This window comes from Simochromis diagramma, unplaced genomic scaffold, assembly GCF_900408965.1.
Source record: "Simochromis diagramma unplaced genomic scaffold, fSimDia1.1 OVJJ01000105.1, whole genome shotgun sequence".
NCBI lineage: Eukaryota > Metazoa > Chordata > Actinopteri > Cichliformes > Cichlidae > Simochromis > Simochromis diagramma.
Window position 1 is genome coordinate 377,528 of NW_024386771.1, and position 23,496 is coordinate 401,023.

Genomic DNA, 23,496 nt, shown 5'->3' on the forward strand with positions numbered 1-23,496 from the left:
TCTGAAAGAATGCAAAAGCATTGACATATATTTTTCCTACAATAGCCCGACGGGCAGGGAAGAGATAGATTTTGGTAGCCCGACTGAAAAAAATCGCTAGCTCTGGGACGTCGGGCTAGCGATATTGCGAGCCCTGTATCTGATTGAGGAATCACTCATCTTTGGAAAAGAGAGTTTATTACAGAGAAATGTCTCTTTCCAAAATAAAAGCTATACTATCCGCTTCTTCTGGGCTATATTCTCAGCAGCGTAAGGAGAATCATGTGCTAACAGCTGTCTAAATGACTCGGCTAAAGTTAGTAGCATGCTTGCTTTTTTTTTGTCTGCTTCCACTTGTCTTTGCACTAGGATGATGTCGGCATAAATGTGCAGTCATATTCGTTGTGTTCCCACTAGTGCTTTCAGGTTAATCGCGTTGAAATGACCTTAACGCCACAACACGGCAAATCTCCGTTAACGAGCTACCGCCGATCGCTCCGTGCATGGGGCTAGACGGCAAACACGTTAACGAGCTAACTGCGCTAACACACTAGTTCACACCAATGTAATTGAGCATTGCATGGCACATCCAACATACTGTTTTACTTTAGTCCATGACTCGCTTACCTTCAGGGTCATACGTCACATGAAAACCAAAATAATTCCAAACGCCAGATCTGAATGAGGTTCAATTTGCCTGTTGCAAGTAGAGCTTAACTTCTGTCTCGCTAGCTTGCCCTGCGCTCTTCCTTCTGACTATGCTGTCTGTGTTGAGCGCTCAGTGGATCTGCGCTCGACAGTGCAGCCTAGGCGGAGTAGTCGAACACAGATTCACTGAGCGCTCAACACAGACAGCATCGTCAGAAGGAAAATTGATAAAATAAATTACAAATGTTGTATTGTTCGATACATATGCGTACCGAACCGAAAGCACTGTATCGAACGGTTCAATATCGATACGAATATCGTTGCACCCCTACTAACTATATGCTTTAGCAGAAGGGAAAGTTTGAAGCCTAATCTTGAAAGTAGAGATAGTGTCTGTCTCCTGAATCCAAACTGGAAGCTGCTTCCACAGAAGAGGGGCCTGAAAACTGAAGGCTCTGCCTCCCATTCTACTTTTAAATACTCTAAGAACAACAGGTAGGCCTGCAGAGCGAGAGCGAAGCGCTCTAATAGGGTGATATGGTACTACAAGGTCATTAAGATAAGATGGGGCCTGATTATTTAAGACCTTGTATGAGAGGAGCAGGATTTTGAATTCAATTCTGGATTTAACAGGAAGCCAATGAAGGGAAGCCAAAACAGGAGAAATATGCTCTCTCTTTCTAGTCCCTGTCAGGACTCTTGCTGCAGCATTTTGGATTAGCTGAAGGCTTTTCAGGGAGTTTTTAGGACATGCTGATAATAATGAATTACAGTCGTCCAGCCTGGAAGTAATAAATGCATGAACTAGTTTTTTCAGCGTCACTCTGAGACAGGATATTTCTAATTTTAGAGATGTTGCGCAAATGAAAGAAAGCATTCGTACATATTTATTTAATATGTGCGTTAAAGGACATGTCCTGGTCAAAAATGACTCCAAGGTTCCTCACAGTGTTACTGGAGGCCAAGGTAATGCCATCCAGAGTAAAAATCTGGTTAGATACCATATTTCTAAGATTTTCAGGGCCGAGTACAATAACCTCAGTTTGATCTGAACTAAGAAGCAGAAAGTTAGCGGCCATCCATGTCTTTATGTCTTTAAGACATTCCTGCAGTTTAACTAATTGGTGTGTGTTATCTGTATGCTATGTCTTCTAATGGTGCTGCCTAAGGGAAGCATGTATAATGTAAACAGAATTGGTCCTAACTAGAGCAGGGCGATATGGCCAAAAATATTTATCACGATATATATTTGAAAATTTGCGATAACGATATAACTGACGATATAATTGATGCGAGACAAAATACAACTCCACAACATTACTAGCGCAAAAAGACAACCTTCCATTTATTTTCACTTAAACAAGAAGCTGGTTTTTATGTGCATTAAAGCTTTATAAAAATTTAACAGTGCAAATGCAAATTCCTTGCTGAAAGTTTAACCGAAAGGCATTTCCAGTAGAAATGGGCTGACATATCCTGAGCATAACCATGTATAATATCCACTGAAGATAAAAAGAGGTGCTTTGCAACATTAAACTGCAGTGTACAGTATGTATTTTTCGGACCATAAGGTGCACAGGACTATAAGGCACATTAAGCGAAACAAAGCAGTCAGATAAATCAAACTTTATTAAGCTCATTCTTCTTGCTTCCTCCACTTCTGTACCATTGATTCATTAATGTTGAATTCTCTGGCAGCTGCTCTATTCCCATGTTGTTGCAGTATATTAATCACTAACCTGGTATTGTGGATGGATTATCTCAGTTGTTCTCCTGACTGAAGTTTGGTCCGTTTACAGCATCCTGCCATGCGATTGCATTTGTCTCTAACCATGAGTAACCTTCACGTTAACTTTTATAAGTGGAAAAGTGTTAGTGTTCGTCCTCCAGCTTCACTGTTTATGTTATGCTAACATAGCTGTGTCGCTAGCGATCACGTAGCACATCATTATATACCAGCTAGCCCAACTTCAGTAACCTTACAAACGTCACTGCTGTTTAGTTTCCTGTCTTCATTTATGTTGGAAGTGATAGCAGAGCTGTACGTTCGAATTTTTTCAGAAATCTCTCAGTCAGAACATGCAATATCATGCTTAGGTAACTAGCGAAACTAGCGAGCTAACTTCCGCTAGCTTCCTGCTAACTTCTAACTCCGTTAAATGTAATAAATTTTGTTTTCATGGATGCCTGGAAGTTAAACTTCATAGTTACACCTGGTAAAGCAGCAATGCTGATCGTTTTATTAAAGATGAAAGAATTTAGACAGTTTTTAACTCTCAGTGATGCTGCAGTGTTCGTTTGACCTGAAGTATACGGAGTTTAGGACCCAGATTACTCCCAGATTTAAGAGCATCTTAGTCCGACAAATACGACAATAACGACGGCCGCTTGCATGTTCTGCAAAAAAATGTGCTTTGTCGTGTATCTGACGGACAAACACCAAACCAGTTCCACATCACTGAAGTTGCACCATTTTTACAAACCAATTCTGGTTCATCTGTTTTACTCAACAATCGGCCATGTGCGTATGAAAACAAAGGCTCTGCGCATGCGCGTTTTACTCGTATTCTATCGCGATATTTCATTTTCCTATCGTTGCCTAACATTATACCGGTATTACCGTGAACGGTATAATATGGCCCAGCCCTAGTCCTAACACTGAACCCTGTGGAACTCCATAATTAACCTCAGTGTGTGAAGAGGACTCTCCATTTACATGTACACATTGGAGTCTATTAGATAGATACTGTATGATACAAACCACTGCAGCGCAGTACCTGTAATACCTACAGCATGTTCTAATTGCTCTAATAGGATATTATGGTCGAACAGTATCGAACGCTGCACTGAGGTCTAGCAGGACAAGCACAGAGATGAGTCCACTGTCAGAGGCCATAAGACGATCATTTGTAACCTTCACTAAAGCTGTTTCTGTGCTGTGATGAGCTCTGAAACCTGACTGAAACTCTTCAAATAAACCATTCCTCTGCAGATGATCTGTTAGCTGTTTGACAACTACCCTTTCAAGGATGTTTGATATGAAAGGAAGGTTGGAGATTGGCCTATAATTAGCTAAGACTGCTGGGTCTAGAGATGGCTTTTTGAGTAAAGGTTTAACTACAGCCAGCTTGAAGGCCTGTGGTACATAGCCGATTATTAGAGATAGGTTGATCATATTTAAGATTAAAGCATTAATTAACGGCGGGACTTCTTTGAGCAGTTTTGTAGGAATGGGGTCTAAAAGACACATTGATGGTTTGGAAGAAGTAATTATTGAAGTTAACTCAGAAAGATCAATTGGAGAAAAAGAGTCTAACTTAACATCAATGGTACTAAAAGTAGCTTTAGATAATATTACATCTTTGAGATGATTATTGGTATTTTTTTTCTCTAATGATAAAAATTTTAGTTGTGAAGAAGTTAATGAAGTCATTACTAGTTAACGTTAAAGGGATGGTTGGCTCAACAGTGCTGTGACTTTTTGTCAGCCTGGCTACAGTGCTGAAGAGAAACCTGGGGTTGTTCTTATTTTCTTCAATCAGTGACGAATAGTAAGATGTTCTGGCTTTGTGGAGGGCTTTCTTATAAAGCAGCAAACTATTTCTCCAGGCTAAATGATGATCCTCTAAATTTGTGACAAACCATTTCCTCTCCAGCTTACGAGTTATCTGCTTTAGGCTACGTGTTTGAGAATTATACCACGGAGTCAGGTACTTCTGATTTGAGGCCTCTGCTACCACTTTCCACATAAATGAAGACAGAAAACTAAACAGCAGTGGCGTTTGTAGGGTTACTGAAGTTGGACTACTTGGTATAAAATGTTGTGCTACGTGATTGCTAGCGACACAGCTATGTTAGCATAACATTAGCACAGTGAAGCTGGAGGATGAACGGCAACTTTTTTCCACTCGAGAAAAGTTAACGCGAGGGATTCTGGTGGTTAGGGACAAATGCAATCGTATAGCAGGATTCTATACACGGTGCAAACTTCAGTGAGGAGAACAACTGTGATTATTCATCCACAATACGAGGTTAGTTATTAATATACTGCAACAACATGGGAATAAAACAGCTGCGAGAGAATTCAACATTAATGAATCAATGTTACGGAAGTGGAGGAAGTGCAGTTTTTGGCTTTCCCCATATTTCAAAAGTGCTTCATCTCTTTGCTATGACTGTCGCCCGGGATAATTTGCAGATGATAATGGTTGTAGCCGCTGCAATGCTTTCGACCAAAACAGGCACAGCTTGATGACATCATCAACATGCGCTAACGCGATAGAGCAGTATAGTCAAAATCTCTATCGTTGGCCAAATTTATATCGTTTCTATCGTATATCGTTTATATGGCCCACCCCTAGTGAGGAGGTAAAATTATTGACAAGATAATTGACCTCTGCTGGGGTAGCGTTCAGATAGCTGCTCTGCTCTAGGTACAGGTCATTGAAGATGATAACAGTGGGTGGATTATATTCTTGAACTTAGTTACAGCGCTTTCAGAAAGACATCTACTGGGATAAAGTCTACTCTCCACTGCTGTGTAATCAATTATTGTAAATATAAATGTTATCAGGAAATGATCAGACAGGAGAGGGTTTTCAGGAAACACTGTTAAATGTTCAGTTTCTATGCCATATGTTAAAACAAGATCTAGAGTGTGGTTAAAGATTAAAGTTTTGAGAGAAGTCAATTGAGTCTAATAACAGATTAAATGCCATGTTGAGGCTGTCATTTTTAGCATCTATATGGATGTTAAAATCACCCACAATAATTATTTTATCTGAGCTGAGAACTAAATCTGATAAAAAGTCTGAGAAATCAGAGAGAAACTCTGTGTAAAGCCCAGGTGGATGATAGATGATAACAAGTAAGACTGGTTTCTGAGTTTCACAGCTCAGGTGGACAATGTTAAGCATCAGGCTTTGAAATGAATTAAAAGTCTGTCTTGGTCTTTCTTTAATTAATAGGCTGGTGAGAAAAATTGCTGCCACACCGCCCCCTCGGCCTGTGCTTCGAGATTTCTGGTAGTTAGAATGACTTGCGGGGTGTTTATTCATTTAAACTAACATAATCATCGTCTTAATGCATTCTCAATCATCCAGGAAAATAAATCTCCAAAAGTTGATTCTGTTCATCTGGATGTAGCGTTTTCTGGGGGAATCGTTTCGTCACTCCTCCAAGTGACTTCTTCAGTCTGGAGTGGTTTCAAGTGACTGAAGAAGTCACTTGGATGAGTGACGAAACGTTTCTCCCAGAAAACGCTACGTCCAGATTAACAGAATTAACCTTTGGAGTAACATAATCATCCTGCTGCAACCAGGTTCCTGTAAGGCAGAGTAAATCAATTTGTTGATCAATTATTAGTGAGTGGATCATATTCTGACTTTAGGCTATAATCATTAGAAAATGGTGCACTTCTACAAGTTCCAAACATCCCAGAGGAACCCTGGGACATGCTAAGCAATAATATGATGGAGTTTCTTTGTAACAACTTGGTTTTGTGATTTAATCCAACAGGTTCCAAAATCCTTCTGGAAATTTCCTCACTGGTGTTGATGCTCTTGTACCATTTCTCTGTCATCCTCGCTCCTTCTTTGCACTCAGTCTTTTGTGCATCATAAACACTCACATGTGGAAAACCAAATTTTTATTGAACAGAAGATGATCAATAGCGACGCTGTCTTTAAAATACTCTTTCTAGAAATGCACAACTTTAATTTGAACATTTATTTCTGTTATTGTGGGGTTTTTTTTAAGCTGCTTTCTGTTGGCTTTAGCTGTTTGGAGATTCCATTTTTGAAACTTCTACACTCTGAACTTTCTTCAGCTCTGAATAGATTAAGAAACACTGAATGATTTCAAGCACACACTTTCTCTAATAAACTTGTATATTTCATTCTTTATAAAGTTTGTGGAGCTGTGGTTTGTCAGAGATGAGCTGTGATTACCTGGCAGCAGCAATGAAGTCCAACCCCTCCCATCTGAGACAGCTGGATCTGAGCTACAACAACATGGAGGATTCAGGAGTGAAACAGCTATGTGGTTTTCTGGAGAGTCCAGGATGTGGACTTGAAACTCTGAGGTCAGTCACCATGTTTTAGTTGTGCTGAGATGAATATGATGAGGAAGTTGTGCTGACACTAAACTGCAGACATAAGGCTGATATTATACTGATCCACACTGAGGATCTTCATAGTATAGTCTGTTTTCTTCTTCTCGGGTTTAATGTTTTAACTGTAATAATTTTCACCTTTGAAACAGTGATACTGAATGGCTGGCGGCTCATACTTGGCCCTCCACAGGGTGCTGAGCGGCCTGCCGACCTTTCCTAATTCAAAGAGAGGGGACCCTGATTAATCCACAGCTGTCATTCCTAACCAATGGCGGTGCGGACACAAGCAGCAGCTGCTCTTTGTCCTGGCAAAAGAGTGTTCCTATTTTTGTTTTCCTGTTTTTCTTGTTCTTTTTTGTTTAAAATCAACAGAAGAAATTGCACAAACTTTTCATACGTGAAAGAGCTGTTAGGTCTAAAGTCACAGACCTCGCTGTCTCAAAGACCAATTCTTGTAAACAGAGCAAAACCACAGTGCTTTTATCTTTTACTTGTCACAAGGAAATCCCAGCCAGGATCTCTGAGTCATTCACTCCTCACCTAAGCTCACCCAAGTCCAAACCTCAATCCCCTTATGGCTCCTTTTATTTGAGTGAAAATGGTTATACATTCAAGGCAAGCATATGTGAGCAACTTCAGCGTCTGTGTGTGTGTTTTTCCTGACACCATATATGGCATGACCTTTCACAAGATCTCCAGTCGCTCCATATAGGGCAACCTATTAACAAATCAACATGTGCACTAAGCATGTAAAAAGAAGAGGTGAGCAGTCTTGCACCTTCGAAGAACAAAACCTTGTGGTTTCTAAATGTGCAATGGAAAACTATAGCAATGAGGCTGCTTGCATCTCATATATGTACAGAAGCTACGACCTATTAAGGAAAAACATTTTATCAACAGAAATGCAAGCAATGGTCATGTGACTTTGCACAAATACCAATCTTAAAATAATCAAGTCTAACAAGAGCTACGAGTTACAGTAAGGAACATGGGGCGACCGTGGCTCAGGGGGTTGGGAAGCGTATCTGTAACCGTAAGGTCGCCGGTTCGATCCCCGGGCTCTCTGTCCTGGTCGTTGTGTCCTTGGCAGTTTACCCTACTGCCTACTGGGCCGATGGCGCGATATGGCAGCCTCGTTTCTGTCAGTCTGCCCCAGGGCAGCTGTGGCTACAACTGTAGCTTGCCTCCACCAGTGTGTGAATGCGAGAGTGAATGAATAGTGGCATTGTAAAGCGCTTTGGGTGCCTTGAAAAGCGCTATATAAATCCAATCCATTATTATTATTAAAATAATCAACTATAACAAGAGCTACAAGTTACAGTAAGGAACTACAGACTGCTTTGGGATGGGTACCGGTATCCGGTGCCATCATGGCACCGGTTCTGACATAAACGGTAGTAACCAGACCGAAAAGCAGCGCACATTTCGGTGCTTTCTTTCCTGTGATGTCATACACTTTGGATTCCAGCCAATCATTTTACCTTTGCAAGCGTAGTAGGCGGGCCCAGGTATGTACGTTCTTTTAGAGCAGAGCTACAGATTAAGAACGCTCAAGGCGAAGCGGTCAAAAGTCTGGCTGTACTTCACAGCAAAAGATGCAAACTCAGCAGCCTGCAGCAAGTGCTTTAAGGTGATACTGTGCAAAGGAGGTAACACCTCGAATCTGATGAAACACCTGGTGATGTATATCGTTTTTTTTTTTTTTTTTTTTAAAGCCAAGAAATGCACCGTATTTGATAGCTTGCTGCGAGACCTCACACCGGCACATCTACTGCAGGTGTGGTGCCTGTTATCGGTCCCAGAGTTAGCAACATCCCCCAAAAACCCAAAGAGGAGAGTCCTGGCCCCTAGCCCTGCCAGTGTAGCAGAAATGATGACGGATGATGATGGCAGCAGCAGCCGTTCTTCTCTGCGTGAGTAGCTTAATGTTGTTCGTGTGTAATTTACGCTGAGTAGGCTAACCACGTTATTACATTAATGCATGTAAGGTGAACTAGCAAACACTGTCGTAGTTACATGCAGCTGTCTTCTTGTTTGATGGCAGATACTCCCTTCACCCTGGCCAAAAAAGCTAAAATGACCAAAGAAAAAGTGGGAAACAGCTAAACATGAGAGGTTTTTGGATAAAGTTTCTGTTTTTTTTTTTTTTCATTGATTAAGCACTGCTTCCAGCCAAGAGTGATACCATATATGCCCCATAGCTACAGAAAAGGCTAACATTGTTATCTTTTTACAAAAAACAGCTAAACATCAGAGGTTTTTGGACCAATTTTGTGTTCTCCATTCTTTAAGCACTGGTTTGAGCACCGTTTAAGCACAGTTTCAAAAGTACCGGTTTGGCACCGGTATCGGATAAAACCTAAACGATACCCATCCCTACCCGGGAGTGAAGATCCTTTGCCAGATAAGGAAACCAGAATCTAACATGGGATGTGCCTGGAAATAGTTTGTTCCTTTATAAGAAAGCCCTCCATAAAGCCAGAACATCTTACTATTCATCACTGATTGAAGAAAATAAGAACAACCCCAGGTTTCTCTTCAGCACTGTAGCCAGGCTGACAAAAAGTCACAGCACTGTTGAGCCAACCATCCCTTTAACGTTAACTAGTAATGACTTCATGAACTTCTTCACAAATAAAATTTTCCTCACAAAAAAAAAAATTACCAATAATCATCCCACAGATGTAATATTATCTACAGCTACTTTTGGTACCATTGATATTCATTTAGACCCTTTTTCTCCAATTGATCTATCTGCATTAACTTGAGTAATTATTTCCTCCAAACCATCAACGTGTCTTTTAGACCCCATTCCTACACACCTGCTTAAAGAAATCCTGCCATTAATTAATGCTTCACAAGGATGATCAACCTATCTCTAATAATTAATTATGTACCACAGGCTGGACTGGGACAAATGATTGTCTCGGGCATCAATCTAATAAACTTAAATCTACACCATCCTTCCTATTCTGGTATTCTAAACAGTACTAAGCAGAAACAAAAAGACTGCTTGGTCGAGTTAACTATCTACAACACATGGTAGAAACCTGCAATTAAGACAGAAGACTAGAGATGAGACACGCTCATTAAGTAATATTAAAATTAATAAATTACAGATTTAGTGATAGGTTCATAAACTATTTATTTACCACAACAATAAACAGCATGACAGCATGAAATATGTAATAATACGTAATATGTACGTAATAATAAAAAGTGAAAGCAGGCAGAGGAAACAGGATGAGAAAGAATCACACTTGACTTTTTGATGGCATTTTACACACAGTACTGGCACAGTATCTAGAAAATGTGGGAAAATAGTAGCATCATATGAATAATAAAATCTAACGGGCAGATTGTGATTGACTGAACATATCTTAACACATGGAAACCTTTAGAAGTGAAAGGACAGTCAGCAAAGCGTGAGAAAGAATTGCACTTAATGGATTTTTCAGATGATGACAGTACTGGTATGTTTACTCTAGAAAATGGCTGAATCATATTCTAGTACTTACTTAACATGAACACACTTCAGGCTTCCAAAAATGACTGACAGCATTTGAAACGAAACAATGACAGATTAAGGCTGTAAGAAAACCTGTTTAGAAATACGTAATACCCCAATCTCATATTTAATCTATCTATTAAGATGGACAAATTCTAAGCATTTTCTGAGCACTTGACTTGTTTTAAGTGAAGATAAATACTAAACCTATTTACTTTACTTTAGGCAATTACAATAAAGTTGAATTTGATCTTAACTGATACATAATTAGGAATGTTTTGATCATTTTTATTTCACTTCACCACGTTACAAAAGCAGCTTTCTTAGCAGAGCGTTGAGCTTGTTCTTTCACAGGCAACCTGAGCAGTGTTGGTCAAGTTACTTGAAAAAAGTAATCAGTAACTAATTACTGATTACTTCCCCAAAAAAGTAATCCTGTTACTTTACTGATTACTTATTTTCAAAAGTAATTAATTACTTAGTTACTTAGTTACTTTTTAAAACCACGATTTACAACCTGAATAGGTGATAAAGCGATAGATCTTTCAGCCGAATTCTACTTTTTCTACATAATCCATCATACAAAATGTAATCAAATGGAAAGGTCTCTCTTTTTTAACTTGTTTTATTAGTTTTAATCTTTTAACTTCATGCATCAAGCAAAGATTTAATTATATGCAACATTCTCTGACTTGAATAAATTAGTTTAACATTTAAACCTATTTTCTACACATTCCAGCTCATAAAATAAAATATTTTTTGTGTTTACACTCACTCTTTCAAATAGATGCAAGTAAAACACAGCAGAAAATAAATAAAGTCAAAGACTCAGCGGTACACTTTGGATTCCAGCCAATCATTTTACCTTTGCAAGCGTAGTAGGCGGGCCCAGGTATGTACGTTCTTTTAGAGCAGAGCTACAGATTAAGAACGCTCAAGGCGAAGCGGTCAAAAGTCTGGCTGTACTTCACAGCAAAAGATGCGAACTCAGCAGCCTGCAGCAAGTGCTTTAAGGTGATACTGTGCAAAGGAGGTAACACCTCGAATCTGATGAAACACCTGGTGACGTATATCGTTTTTTGTTTTTTTTTAAAGCCAAGAAATGCACCGTATTTGATAGCTTGCTGCGAGACCTCACACCGGCACATCTACTGCAGGTGTGGTGCCTGTTATCGGTCCCAGAGTTAGCAACATCCCCCAAAAACCCAAAGAGGAGAGTCCTGGCCCCTAGCCCTGCCAGTGTAGCAGAAATGATGACGGATGATGATGGCAGCAGCAGCCGTTCTTCTCTGCGTGAGTAGCTTAATGTTGTTCGTGTGTAATTTACGCTGAGTAGGCTAACCACGTTATTACATTAATGCATGTAAGGTGAACTAGCAAACACTGTCGTAGTTACATGCAGCTGTCTTCTTGTTTGATGGCAGATACTCCCTTCACCCTGGCCAAAAAAGCTAAAATGACCAAAGAAAAAGTGGGAAACAGCTAAACATGAGAGGTTTTTGGATAAAGTTTCTGTTTTTTTTTTTCATTGATTAAGCACTGCTTCCAGCCAAGAGTGATACCATATATGCCCCATAGCTGCAGAAAAGGCTAACATTGTTATCTTTTTACAAAAAACAGCTAAACATCAGAGGTTTTTGGACCAATTTTGTGTTCTCCATTCTTTAAGCACCGGTTCGAGCACCGTTTAAGTACCGGCACCATTTCAGAAGTACCGGTTTGGTACTGGTATTGGATAAAACCTAAACGATACCCATCCCTATCAGTGACCCCCTCTACTAGATCTCGTCCACAGTAGAAACGTCTCAGTTGGTACAAGAGGAAACAGAAGAGGGGTAATGACGAATGCATGTGGAATCAGCTAGCAGCTAATTCACAGAAACCTGCTATTCACACCATCGTACTGTCCTCCGAGCGCTCCCTGGACAACAAGCTGGATCATGTAGACTAACAGTGGCTTGCAAAAATATTCGGCCCCCTTGACCAGCTAATATGCTTTAGAGCAAACAGATCTCTCGCCAAAAGAGGTAAGACTAGCAGAGGAGGACTCTGTGTTTACATCCACAATGCTTGGTGTAGTGATGCTGTTGTGGCCTGAAAACACTGTTCACCTCTGCTGGAGCTTATGATCATCAAGTACAGACCATTTTACCTCCAGAGGGAATTTTCAGCCATGCTGTTTGTTGTTGTCTACATCCCTCCCTGACATGACAACAACTTAGACCTTAGGAATATACAGAAACTGTCATTGCCTACATTTCAAAATGCATGGATGGTGTCTCAGAGAACAGGGCTATCACTGTCAGGGCCAATCAGAAACCATGGCTCACAGGTGAGGTCTACAGGCTTCTGAGGGTGAGAAATGTGGCTTTCAGAGCCAGGGATGAGGTGACTACAAGCCTGCACCGCAGACCGCCGTCAGTTCCACCTCTTTACCAAATGAGCTGAAGTAATTCTTTGCTCGCTTTGAGGCACAGAATTACACCCCCACACAGAAGACTTCCACACACCCCCAATGAACAGGTGGTGACACTATCCTCAGTGCGTAGGTAGGATCACACATGAAGCTTCAGGTGCTAGCAACATCCCTGTATGAGCGCTGAGGGACTGCTCTGTGAAACTCAGATGTATTAACTGACATATTTAATGCATCACTGAGCCAGGCTGTCGTTCCCACTTGTCTCAAAGCCTCCACCATCATTCCCGTACCAAAGAAGTCGTCTCCCTCCTGCTTCAACGACTACTGGTTGCACTCACCTCAATCATTATGAAGTGCTTTGAATGGGTAGTCATGCGTCAAATCAAGACATCTCTTCCCCCCAACCTTGATCCATTTCAGTTCCCATACCAGTCAAACCGCTTGTCTGATGATGCAATTTCAACTGCCCTTCACTCAGCCCTCACACATCTGGACACTAGAGACTTATACTTTAGAATGCTGTTCATAGACTTCATTTCAGCATTTAACACAATCATTCCCCAGCAACTCATTCGCAAACTGGATCTGCTGGGGATCAGTGTAATTGGTGGCTAGATTTCCTGACAGGAGGACAGCAGACAGTATGGGTCGGCAGCAACATCTCCAGCATAAGAACACAGAATACAGGGGCTCCCCAAGGATACCTATTGATTCCTCTTCTCTTCCCTCTGCTGACCCATGACTATACACCATGACACAGTTCCAACCTCTTCATCAAGTTTGTAGATGACACAACTGTGGTAGGTCACATCAGCGACAACGATGAGACCGACTACAGGAGTGAAGTTAACCATCTGGCTGAGTGTTGCAGCAACAACAACCTGTCCCTGAATGTGGAGAAGACTAAGGAAATCATCATAAACTTTGAAACATCAGGGTTATCCTGCTGATCAAAGTCCAACACTTAGTTTGTAAAAACATGTTTGTGAGTCATGTTGTTCGGTTTATGAGGAAAATGATTCGATAACTGCTTATACACAACATTTCATCATCTTTTCTCATAACCCTCTTTTGTCTGGCCATTTGAATCACATTTGAATTTCCAATAAAAGACTCCACAGAGTTTGGTGAAAATAATGACAGTAGATGTTTGTGTGAAAGTGCTGGAAGCAAATTGGTGTGTGATGTTCTTTCAGTGTTGCGCTTTGTAGACTCCCCCTGAGCACTGGTCTCACAGCCAGCTGCACATAGAGACCAGGGTTGAAGATGACTTGTTGAAATGAAAATGAGCTCGTAGTTTGTCCGCTTTAATAATGTGACTGGAAATAAAGTATTTTTGAACTTGTAATATGTCAGTTTCTTTTCAACTTCGCCTTTAAAAGTGAAGACTGTGGTTACTTGAAACTTTTTCAAGTTTTTTTATGTTTTTATGATAAATATACAATTTCAATTTGAAAAATTCAGTTTTTTCTTTTGTTGTGTTTATTTGAAGCTGCTTCCTGTTGACTTCTGCTGTTTGGAGTTTCCATTTTCTAAACTTCTACATTCTGAACAGATTATGAAACACTGAATGATTTCAAGCACACACTTTGTCTAATAAATCTCCATCTTTCATTCTTTATACAGATTTGAGGACTGTGGTTTGTCAGAGATCAGCTGTGATTATCTGGCAGCAGCGCTGAAGTCCAACCCCTCCCATCTAAGAGAGCTGGACCTGAGTGACAACAACCAGCTGCAGGATTCAGGAGTGAAGCATTTGTGTTGTTTTCTGGAGAGTCCAGGATGTGTACTTGAAACTCTGAAGTCAGTAACCATGTTTTAGTTGTGCTGAGATGAATATGATGTGAAAGTTGTGCTTACACTAAACTGCAGACATAAGGCTGATATTATACTGATCCACTCTAAGGATGTTCATGGTGAAGTTTGTTTTCTTCTCTGGTTTAGTCTATTGACTGTAGCAGAACAATCTTCACATTTCAAACAGTGATATTCAACGTATGGCCCGTGGCCCACACGTGGCCCTCACAGGTCAAAGGTCACGGCTCATGGCAATCTGTGAAACAGAAACAGTTTGCAGTTGGTACCTGTTGATTCCTGAGTTTTTATAGTCAAAGGAGCTTGCAAAGAAAAGCGTCTGGACTTCTTTAAGTTACTTGAAGACGTTTCACCTCTCATCCGAGAAGCTTCTTCAGTTCTAACGTCAAATGGTGGGGAGTCCCAGATATAAACCTAGTGGGAGTAACCCCCCACAGAGGGACAAAAGGACCTACTGATGATCCTCTAATCGCCTGAGCCAAGGTGTGAAACTGGGTGTGGCCCCACCTTCTCATGCAAATTCCTGAGGTCAGATGGCCCTGAGCTTTGATACTGGATTTGCTTCAGTAGTTATTACCAGCACTGCTTTAGGAGCTACATTTAATCATAGCTGATTGCCTTCTTTTAACAATCGGAATGACTACTATTCTAAAAGCAAGCAAAAAAGAACCAATGAGAGTGAAAAACAGGATAAGCAGCAGACAGCCATCTACATGCTGTAGTGGATTACAGTTACTAGGGGGTGCTGTCACAGTCATGCAGTCAGTAGACTACTCTGCTTGTGCTGTTGTTGGTAAAGATGAAGTGAAAGCGAGCATTAAAACAATGAAAAGTGTCCACTGTAGCCTCTGAGTTTCTCATGCTCTTCTTCTTTTATCCTCCATGTTTGTGCTGAATGCTGCTGTCACTCTCTTCCCTGTTCCCGCCCACCTTCTAACCAATCAGCATTGGAGCATGCACAGCATCGTCTACACTGAGCTTTGTTGTGACTGCTTGCACTCATATGCAGCACATTCCCAGTACAATAACCAGCTGTGCATGAAGCTAACACCACCAAGAGCAGCTGCTCAGTGGAATTGGAGGATAAATGTCTCCAGCTTCTCACAGGCAGTATACAGAATGTGGATCTCCACAAAGACTGTGGAGAGCTCGTCCCAGACCCTAAATCCACACTTGTCTGCACAAAACTTCTCACACGTTCCACTCACAAGTGTTTTCTAAGTGAAGATCCCAGGTTCGGGTCCAGCTTGTTTATCAGAAGCTGCAGTAGATTGTTGTTTTGTGAGGATGGATCACTAAAGACACCAGATATGGAAACACAGCATCATACAACACAACCAAGAGATCCAAAGCATTTTCTCTGCATTTCTGTGGCTGATTCTGCTAGAGCAAAGTTATTTGAAACCTTGTTGTTCTAAACTTAGGGACCAGAAGAGGAAACTGAAACTCCTTACAGAGAGTTCAATGGAAGCAGCCAAGTGCTATAAGTGTCTGCTGTACAGCGATGCTGGTTCAGCTGTGGCTCAGCACAGTTTCATAGTGTGACTCAATAAAAGCAGCAGGACAAAAAAGCATGATGCTTTCATCAGCGTGGCATTAAGAACGTTTCTTGTGACATGAAAGATACTGTAGCTATTTCACTCAGAGGTTTACAGTTTCAGCTTCACACTTCGGCTCTTTTGAGTAGCTTTAGTGTAGAGCCTCCACCAAAGTCCCACTGTCGGCCTCCTAAGCTGGTAATTTTTTCGGTTTTGGACCTGGATGTTTCTTGTTCAGTTTTTTTGATTTCACAGAATGAAACTTGACATTTTATTCATGTTTTATGATAAATGTATGACTTTAATGTGAAAAATTCAGTTTTTTCTCTTGTTGTGTTTGTTTCAAGATGCTTCCTGTTGACTTCAGCTGTTTGGAGTTTCCATTTTCTAAACTTATACATTTTGAACCTTCTTCAGCTCTGAACAGATTATGAAACTCTGAATGATTTCAAGCTCACACTTTGTCTAATAAATACAATTACAATTTTATTTATATAGCACATTTAAAAAACCACAGGTATGCCAAAGTGCTTCACAGAACGAGTTAAGAGCAATAATAAATACAAAACACAAAATACAAATAAAATATACTAACAGGCGGGTGACATAACTAACCAATAATACACCAGGCATAGTAGGCACAACACGAAAGGCTGAAAGTTGAAACATTATAAATATTAATAAAGCGAAAAAGATAACTTACAGTACACTAAAAATGCGGGATCTAGGAGGCGGAGAAAGCAAGGCTAAACAAATACGTTTTTAATCGAGATTTAAAAGATTGAATTGAATCAAATCCCCGAATAGCTAGAGGGAGGTTATTCCAGAGGTAGGGTGCAACAGTGGCGAATGCGCGGTCACCTCTGGTCTTGAGCCGAGATCTAGGTCGCACCAGGAGCATTTGGCTTGCTGATCTAAGCGCTCTCCCATGGGTATAAAAGCTGAGGAGATCTGTAAGATAGCTGGGCGCGGTGTTATTTATGATTTTAAAAGTGAGCAATAAGATTTTAAAATCAATATGAAATTTAATAGGGAGCCAGTGCATAATAATAATAATAAACTTCCATCTTTCATTCTTTATACAGATTGGACAGCTGTGGTTTGTCAGAGATGAGCTGTGATTATCTGGCAGCAGCGCTCAAGTCCAACCCCTCCCATCTAAGAGAGCTGGACCTGAGTGACAACAACAAACTGCAGGATTCAGGAGTGAATCAGCTGTGTGGTTTTCTGGAGAGACCAGCATGTGGACTTGAAACTCTGAAGTCAGTCACCATGTTTTAGTTGTGCTGAGATGAATATGATGTAAAAATTGTGCTGACACCAAATATAGACATAAGACTGATATTATACTGATCCACACTGAGGATGTTCATGGTAAAGTCTGTTGTAGAAGAATGTTCACATTTCAAACAGTGATACTCAACCTATGGTCTGCGCACACATGCAGCCCTTTTCAATGGAGCACAGTAATCAAGGAAACCACTGATTACTTTGATCACATGCTGCAGAAAGCCTCTGTCCTGTGTGGCCCCAGCCACCTCAAAGCTGATTGGACATGACAGATCACGTCTTAGTTACCTGGCTCTGCCGAATAGAGGCAACAGTGATGTTAAGATGATAGATAATGATGATAGCCTTTATTTGTCAGTTGCAATTGCCCACAACCGAGATGACAGACCTTGCCAACCGTACATGCAATACACAAACATCACATTGGGGAGACATCTTCTCCAAGATGTTATCAATATTGCAGAGCCATAAAGACACGCTACGCTTAACCCTTTAAGACCTACCATAGAACCAAGTCCCCCTAAGCTTAACTTCATATTTTTATATGCTGCAGTGCCATTTTTGGGAGCATTTCAAGTTGCTATACATGAGTACAACAAATTTTAATGCATTATGTATGCATTAAGTCCATAGTAATGACATAAATTGCAAAAAAGTTCAATAAACTAAAAAAAAAAAATTGAAAATCAATTTGGGTTTTTTTTTTTTTTTTACATATATTGCTAGTTAAATTTAATTTAAGACAAAACTGTAAATACAAAAAAGTTGCACAAGTTATTAGAAAAAGCACACACTTTGGGTAATAAACTTACATTTTTCATTCTTTATACAGATTGAGGAGCTGTGGTTTGTCAGAGATCAGCTGCGATTATCTGGCAGCAGCGCTAAAGTCCAACCCCTCCCATCTGAGAGAGCTGGACCTGTGTGACAATGACAAGCTGCAGGATTCAGGAGTGAAGCATTTGTGTGGTTTTCTGGAGAGTCCCGGATGTGGACTTGAAACTCTGAGGTCAGTCACCATGTTTTAGTTGTGCTGAGATGAATATAATGTGAAAGTTGTGCTGACATAAACTGCAATCAAGTTCATAACAACTGAAGCGTGGCTCCATTCCTATACATATTCCATATCTTATAGTGAGGATTTTCCAGAAGAGCAAACATCGAACATGCATCCAAACATGTAATGAGTCAGAAATCATTTCTACAGAGAACAGTGTGAGTTCTCAGCAGGTCCTTCAATAAGAAGGACAAACAGTGCAGCAGGAATAACTAAACCCACTAACAGTCTGATATCCCCTGTTCCTGTTGGTCTACAGCATCATTATTAATACTGCTCCACCACCATGACTGCAGCTGACCAATGAGCTTCTGTGATTTCAAGTGACGCTCTGTGACTCAGACTGGAGAAATGCTAAACGATTCCTACAAAGTGTGCGTGCTCAGTATGAGATGAGTTTGGTAGCTCTGTGTGTGCACAGATGCACTCCACAGGACATCTCCTGAATGAAGAAACTGTGCTAGTTTGTCCAACAGCAGGAAATATTCAGAGAATATCTTGGAGAATATCTGTGAAGCAGAAGCTAAACATAATAATAGGAATACTTCAGCTTTTGGTGTAGCTTTAGTGTAGAGCCTTCACCACAGTCCCACTGACGGCCTCCTGAATTGGTAATATTTTTGGACTCTGATATTTCTTTTTCCATTTCACACAGTAGAAATGTACAACTTTAGTGTGAAAATTTTTTCTCTTTTGTTGTGTTTGTTTGAAGCCTCTTCCTGTTGGCCTCTGCTATTTGGAGTTTCCATTTTCTAAACTTCTATATTGTAAACCTTCTTCAGCTCTGAACAGATTATGGAACTGAAATGAATAATTTCAAGCACACACTTTGTCTAATAAACCTCCGTCTTTCATTCTTTATACAGATTGAGGACCTGTGTTTTGTCAGAGAAGAGCCTTCAATATCTGGCAGCAGCGCTGAAGTCCAACCCCTCCCATCTGAGAGAGCTGGACCTGAGTGACAACAACAAGGTGCAGGATTCAGGAATGAAGCAGCTGTGTGGTTTTCTGGAGAGACCAGCATGTGGACTTGAAACGCTGAAGTCAGTAACCATGTTTTAGTTGTGCTGAGATGAATATGATGTGAAAGTTGTGCTGACACTAAACTGCAGACATAAGGCTGATATTATACCGATCCACACTGAGGATGTTCATGGTAAAGTCTATTTTCTTCTTCTCTGGTTTAGTCCACTGACCGTAGAAGAACACTGTTCACATTTCAAACAGTGATACTCAACGTATGGCCCGCGGCCCTCCACAGGGTGCCAACCGGCCTGCTGACCTTTCCTAATTCAGAGAGCGGGGACTCTGATTAACTGTGTAACGTTCTTCTTCAAAGTTCTAAGTGTCAGACACAACAATGAATACTCAACAGCTGACTCTCTTTAGCAGGTCAAAGGTCACGGCACACAGCAATCTGTAAAACAGTAAAGGTTTGGAGCAAGAATTATTGCACATTTACAAACTAATACTGCTGCTCGGCATGCTGGGTAATCCTAGCTGCTCAGGTATTGGTCTGCTAACGACTGTAAGAGGCTCTGCGGCTGCAGACCACAGAAGAACATAAAAGAGATGGAGGATGAAGAAAAGAGCCAAAGATGAAACAAAACTTTAGCTCCAGAGAGGAGCTGTGTCTTTGTGGGTGGGTCTCAGGCACCTCCGCCCACACAGTGACAGAGAAGCAAGTGAAAAGTAATAAATAAACACTTTAATAGCAGACAGAATTTCATAAGCTGATGTACAAATGTGTAGAATGATGGTGGCAGGTACAGAAACAGGTCCATAAAGACTGAATTGTGTTTCCATTCCTTTGCATATTCCATATTTGGTAGTGAGAGTTTCCAGAAGTACAAACATCAAACATGCCTCCAAACGTGATGAGTCAGACTGACATCATTTCTACAGAGAACAGTGTGAGCTCTCAGCAGGTCACTTAAATAAGGACAAACAGTGCAGCACGAATGACTAAACCCACTAACAGTCTGATATCCCCGTGGTCTTGTTGATCAACAGCATCATCAATGCTGCTCCACCACCATGACTGTGCTGACCAATGAGTTTCTGTGACGTCTCTGTGACTTAGACTGGAGAAATACTAAATGGCTAACCTGAAGAGTACTGATGATTCCTACAAAGTGTGTGTGCTTAGTATGAGATGAGTTTGGTAGTTCTGTGTGTGCACAGATGGGCTCCACAGGAGATCTCCTGTACGAAGAAACTCTGAAAGTTTGTCCAACAGTGGGAAACATTTCAGAGAATATCTGTGAAGCAGAAGCTAAACATAATAAGAAAAGCAAACTAATGATAAAACTCCTGCTCTGAGCTAACATTTAAACATCACTATCAGACAGTGAAGGCTTCGGAAGACTGCTCACCTTGATTTCACAGGATAAAACTTAACAATTTTTCATGTTTTTATGATCATTGTATGACCTTAATGTGAAAAATTCATAGTTGTTCCTTGTCTTGTGTTTGAAGCTGCTTCCTGTTGGCTTTAGCTGTTTGGAGTTTCCATTTTCCTGACTTCTACATTCTGAACCTTCCTTGGCTCTGAACAAATTATGAAACACTGAATGATTTCAAGCTCACACTTTGTCTAATAAAGCTCCATCTTTCATTCTTTATACAGATTGAGGACCTGTGGTTTGTCAGAGATGAGCTGTGATTATCTGGCAGCAGCGCTCAAGTCCAACCCCTCCCATCTAAGAGAGCTGGACCTGAGTGACAACGACAAGCTGCAGGATTCAGGAGTGAAGCATCTGTGTGGTTTTCTGGAGAGTCCAGGATGTGGACTTGAAATTCTGAGGTCAGTCACTATGTTTTAGTTGTGCTGAGATGAATATGATGTGAAAGTTGTGCTGACAGTAAATTACAGACATAAGGCTGATATTATACTGGCAAAAGTATATACTGGAGGATCTTCATGGTAAAGGCTGTTTTCTTCTTCTCTGGTTTAGTCCATTGACTGTAGCAGAACAATGTTCATACAGGAAGTGCAGAATTATTAGGCAAATGAGTATTTTGTCCACATCATCCTCTTCATGCATGTTGTCTTACTCCAAGCTGTATAGCCTACTACCAATTAAGCATATTAGGTAATGTGCATCTCTGTAATGAGAAGGGGTGTGGTCTAATGACATCAACACCCTATATCAGGTGTGCATAATTATTAGGCAACGTCCTTTCCTTTGGCAAAATGGGTCAAAAGAAGGACTTGACAGGCTCAGAAAAGTCAAAAATAGTGAGATACCTTGCAGAGGGATGCAGCAGTCTCAAAATTGCAAAGCTTCTGAAGCGTGATCATCAAACAATCAAGCGTTTTATTCAAAATAGTCAACAGGGTCGCAAGAAGCGTGTGGAAAAACCAAGGCGCAAAACAACTGCCCATGAACTGAGAAAAGTCAAGCGTGCAGCTGCCAAGATGCCACTTGCCACCAGTTTGGCCATATTTCAGAGCTGCAACATCACTGGAGTGCCCAAAAGCACAAGGTGTGCAATACTCTGAGACATGGCCAAGGTAAGAAAGGCTGAAAGACGACCACCACTGAAGAAGACACACAAGCTGAAACGTCAAGACTGGGCCAAGAAATATCTCAAGACTGGTTTTTCTAAGGTTTTATGGACTGATGAAATGAGAGTGAGTCTTGATGGGCCCGTGGCTGGATTGGTAAAGGGCAGAGATCAACAGTCCGACACAGACGCCAGCAAGGTGGAGGTGGAGTACTGGTTTGGGCTGGTATCATCAAAGATGAGCTTGTGGGGCCTTTTCGGGTTGAGGATGAAGTCAAGCTCAACTCCCAGTCCTACTGCCAGTTTCTGGAAGACACCTTCTTCAAGCAGTGGTACAGGAAGAAGTCTGCATCCTTCAAGAAAAACATGATTTTCATGCAGGACAATGCTCCATCACACGCGTCCAAGTACTCCACAGCGTGGCTGGCAAGAGAGGGTATAAAAGAAGAAAAACTAATGACATGGCCACCTTGTTCACCTGATTTGAACCCCATTGAGAACCTGTGGTCCATCATCAAATGTGAGATTTACAAGGAGGGAAAACAGTACACCTCTCTGAACAGTGTCTGGGAGGCTGTGGTTGCTGCTGCACGCAATGTTGATGGTGAACAGATCAAAACACTGACAGAATCCATGGATGGCAGGCTTTTGAGTGTCCTTGCAAAGAAAGGTGGCTATATTGGTCGCTGATTTGTTTTTGTTTTGTTTTTGAAAGTCAGAAATGTATATTTGTGAATGTGGAGATGTTATATTGGTTTCACTGGTAAAAATAAATTATTGAAATGGGTATATATTTGTTTTTTGTTAAGTTGCCTAATAATTATGCACAGTAATAGTCACCTGCACACACAGATATCCCCCTAAAATAGCTAAAACTAAAAACAAACTAAAAACTACTTCCAAAAACATTCAGCTTTGATATTAATGAGTTTTTTGGGTTCATTGAGAACATGGTTGTTGTTCAATAATAAAATTCCTCAAAAATACAACTTGCCTAATAATTCTGCACTCACTGTATTTCAAATAATGATACTCAATGAATGGCCCGCGCCTCATCCACGGCCTGCTTACCTTTCCTAATTCAGAGAGAGTAGAGCCTGACTAACTGTGTAGTGTTCTTGTTCACAGGTCTAAGTATCAGAAACAACGATGAATAATCCACAGCTGACTCTCTTTAGCAGGTCAAGTGGGCTCAGGCACCTCCGCCTGCACAGTCACAGTGTAACAGGTGTAGAGTAATAAATAAAAACTGTAACAGCAGGCAGGATTTCATAAGCTTATGTACAAACATGTAGGATGATGGTGGCAGGTATGGAAACAGGTCCATAAAGATTGAAGCATGTCTTTATTCTTTTGCATATTCCATATCTTATAGTGAGATTTTCCAGAAGAGCAAACATTGAACATGCCTCCAAACATGTAATGAGTCAGACTGAAATCATTTCTACAGAGAACAGTGTGAGTTCTCAGCAGGTCACGACAATAAGAAGGACAAACAGTGCAGCAGGAATGACTAAACCCACTTAACAGTCTGATATTCCCTGTTCCTGTTGGTCTACAGCATAATACTGCTCCGCCACTATCACTGCAGCTGACCAATCACTTTCTGTGATTTCAAGT

At 40.8% G+C, this 23,496-nt stretch overlaps 2 protein-coding genes across 4 annotated transcripts in view; both read left to right on the forward strand.

Moving 5' to 3' along the window:
- Positions 1 to 23,496, forward strand: part of LOC120738117 (protein NLRC3-like) — a 281,780-nt gene that overhangs the window by 190,068 nt on the left and 68,216 nt on the right. The gene's annotated exons all lie outside the window — the stretch shown is intronic.
- LOC120738197 (ribonuclease inhibitor-like) overlaps positions 1 to 23,496 on the forward strand; it is a 51,847-nt gene that overhangs the window by 17,665 nt on the left and 10,686 nt on the right. Inside the window, exons 4-8 of the mRNA XM_040039360.1 lie at positions 6,536 to 6,709; positions 17,105 to 17,281; positions 18,142 to 18,318; positions 19,233 to 19,409; positions 20,996 to 21,172. Of these exons, the coding sequence (XP_039895294.1) occupies positions 6,536 to 6,709; positions 17,105 to 17,281; positions 18,142 to 18,318; positions 19,233 to 19,409; positions 20,996 to 21,172 (882 nt within the window). The remainder of the gene's footprint in view (positions 1 to 6,535; positions 6,710 to 17,104; positions 17,282 to 18,141; positions 18,319 to 19,232; positions 19,410 to 20,995; positions 21,173 to 23,496) is intronic.